We start from the raw sequence: 2,557 nt of genomic DNA, 5'->3' as shown, positions 1-2,557 counted from the left end.
GAGTCGAATCAGCCTCCTCTAGCTTGTGGAGCCGGAGAAGTGCTTCTGATCTCAAGGCACGAAGCTGGTTGAAAAAGAAACCAGTATAAATTCTACCAAGAATCTACAATGTAAAACTGATTCCATTTTCCAACACTTGAAAGAAAGAAAGCACAAGCGAGGGATGAGCAATTTACCAACTGAGACGAGTCGGCTCCGGCCGCAATTGCAGCATCCGCTTCCCTCAGCGCGCTCTTCCAATCTCCAATTTTCCTGGCATCTGTGCTTCTTCCTAGATGCATCTCCACATCCTGCAGCTTCTCCCAGTCTGCAGGGTCGGACTCGTGAAGATGCCTGGCTTGTGTGAAGTGCCTCCTCGCCTTTTCAATCATTCCCAGCCTGAAACAATGGAAATAACACTGATTTCAGCAACAAAACAAGCATGCAGCACATCTGAATAATAACACTGAATTGCTCTCAGGTCAGGACAGCGCCCCGCTTGAACAGAATTAGGATTAAAATTCATGGTTCGTCAGCATTGTGTGGTCTGAATTCAGTGTACCTAAAGACAATGGCATCAAGCAAGCTTACAAAATAATACAGCTAAGCAACACCTTTCATTCAGCACTGTGTGATGGGAAACGCCCAATTAATGTGATAATTCTGTCACCAAAATTCCTTTTTTTTCAAATTGGAGAGGGATGATCAAACAGACCACACGGACCAGTAACAATCCCCAATCAAATCGGGCAGCGCAAACAAAAAGAAAGAGGAACAACGCAACAATCATGTTGCTTTCATCTTCAGGTTGGACTTTGTTAACGGGAAAAGCTGGCAAGCACAGCCAAGAAAGCAACAGCAACATGCAGGCGTGAAAACGTGAACACTTGAGAGCAATGGAATCAAGTAGGGATCTGCACATCGAACTGGAATCTAATGCGTTCTGCCGCAGAGCGGCGCAATGCCGGTTACAGTGACCCAAAGATACGAGCACAAGAACCTCACCGGAGGTAGAGACCAGCGAGGCGGCTGTGGGCGCGACCGCTGGCCGGGTCGAGCCGCACGGCCTCCTCGGAGTCGCGGAGCGCATCGGCGAGCCGGCCGAGGCCGATGAGAGCGGCGGCACGATTTCCGCGGCACGCGGCGCTTTCGGGGCAGAGAGACACCGCACGGTCGTAGTACCGCAGCGCCTCCCCGTGCCTCCCCTTCTTGTACCACTCGTTGCCTAAGCGAGTCATCTCCTGGAGGCTTCCGCCGCTCGGTGGCGCCACCGGGGAGCTTGCCGGAGATCGCATTGAGTGTCCGAGAAAGGACGGCGCATCAATGCTGCTTCTCGCGGGGACCATGCCGGCACCGCGCATGATGCTCCCGTGGCCATAGTGGCCGGTGCCGGATCCGAGCACGTCCGGGCGGGAGCGCGGCGGGGGCGGCGCGGCCGCCGCCCCCGGAACGCGCCCAGATGGGCAGATGTTACCGGCGGGGAGCGCATTGGTCATCGGCGAGCTCGCCGTGCTCCCACGGTCCCCTCCGCCTCCCCCGCTCCCTCCGCTGCTGCTGCCGCCGGAGAAAATCAGCGGGCCAGATCCGGACCGCCGGTGCCCCGGAAGCCGCGGCGGGTGGCTCTCCACCGCCAGCTCACCGGAGTGGCTCCTCCCACCTGCCACTCCCGCCGCCCCAACATTTGACTGCGCTGGCGACTTGGCCGACCCGGAAGAGGAGGAGGAGGAGGTCGTCATGCTGGCCCGCGCCCGCAGCGGCGACACCGGGGACCCAAGATCCGCGAACACGTTAGCCTTGGAGTCCGGCTTGTCCCGCACGGCGCCGCCGTCGAGCGCCATCGCCGCCGCGGGGAGGCGTAACCGGTCGGCCTCCGACATGGCTGGATCTCACCGCAAAATCTCACCAATGCCGCCACCTGCACCCCGCAACTCCTCCTCCTCCCCTGACCAAACAAGCAGGCATAGAAGGAAGCACGCAACACGGGAAGAGCTCGTCCTTGCGCGCGCGCGCGCGGCGGGGGTGGTTGCGCAGTACTGCTCGGCAAGAACCCTGAGCAATAAATTATGGAGGAAAAGCGCGTGTGGGTTTCTCGTGAGGCGGGGAAATGGAGAGAGATGGCGAGCACCGACCGGAGAAAGAGGGGAGAAGAAGGAAGGAAGGAAGAAGAAAGGGGAGAGGACTGGGCGTCAGGGGAAGAAATAGACTCTGCGCACACCGACACAGGGGTGACCCCGAGACGCTTCGAGTATCTCAGGGGGCAAAATACAAAAATCTCTATCCTTTCTTCTTCTATGGGGCTGTTTGGGTTTCTGCCTGGAGGATGGTTTTGCGGTTTGGTGCCATAGAGTTTTGGGATTCTGTCTTCTTGGACCTTGTGGGTTTTTGGAGGGTTAGAGAGTTATCGAGATTTCTTTGAACTACTTTGATTTATAGAGATATTTGGAGTTATAGCGATTTTTTTTTGAATTTCTTAGAAACACTTTGATTTACAGAAAATCAGTCAAAATAAAATCTACCTTTTTGCAGAGAAAAAAATTTGCGGGTGAGTTATAGCAATTTTACAACTATTTTAGTTTCA

General features: G+C 55.4%; 1 protein-coding gene across 1 annotated transcript; it reads right to left on the bottom strand.

Moving 5' to 3' along the window:
* Positions 1-4: 4 nt before the first annotated feature.
* Positions 5-2,118, bottom strand: LOC125546849 (inactive TPR repeat-containing thioredoxin TTL3-like; the record flags this gene model as incomplete). The annotated part of the gene is made up of 3 exons (XM_048710964.1): positions 985-2,118; positions 177-378; positions 5-64 (listed from the first exon to the last, which is right to left on the bottom strand). Coding segments are annotated over exons 1-3 (1,134 nt in total), but the record flags the coding sequence as incomplete, so codon positions are not given.
* Positions 2,119-2,557: the final 439 nt, after the last annotated feature.

This window comes from Triticum urartu, chromosome 3 (genome assembly GCF_003073215.2).
Source record: "Triticum urartu cultivar G1812 chromosome 3, Tu2.1, whole genome shotgun sequence".
Lineage (NCBI taxonomy): Eukaryota > Viridiplantae > Streptophyta > Magnoliopsida > Poales > Poaceae > Triticum > Triticum urartu.
This window is presented reverse-complemented; position numbering and strand designations above follow the sequence as displayed.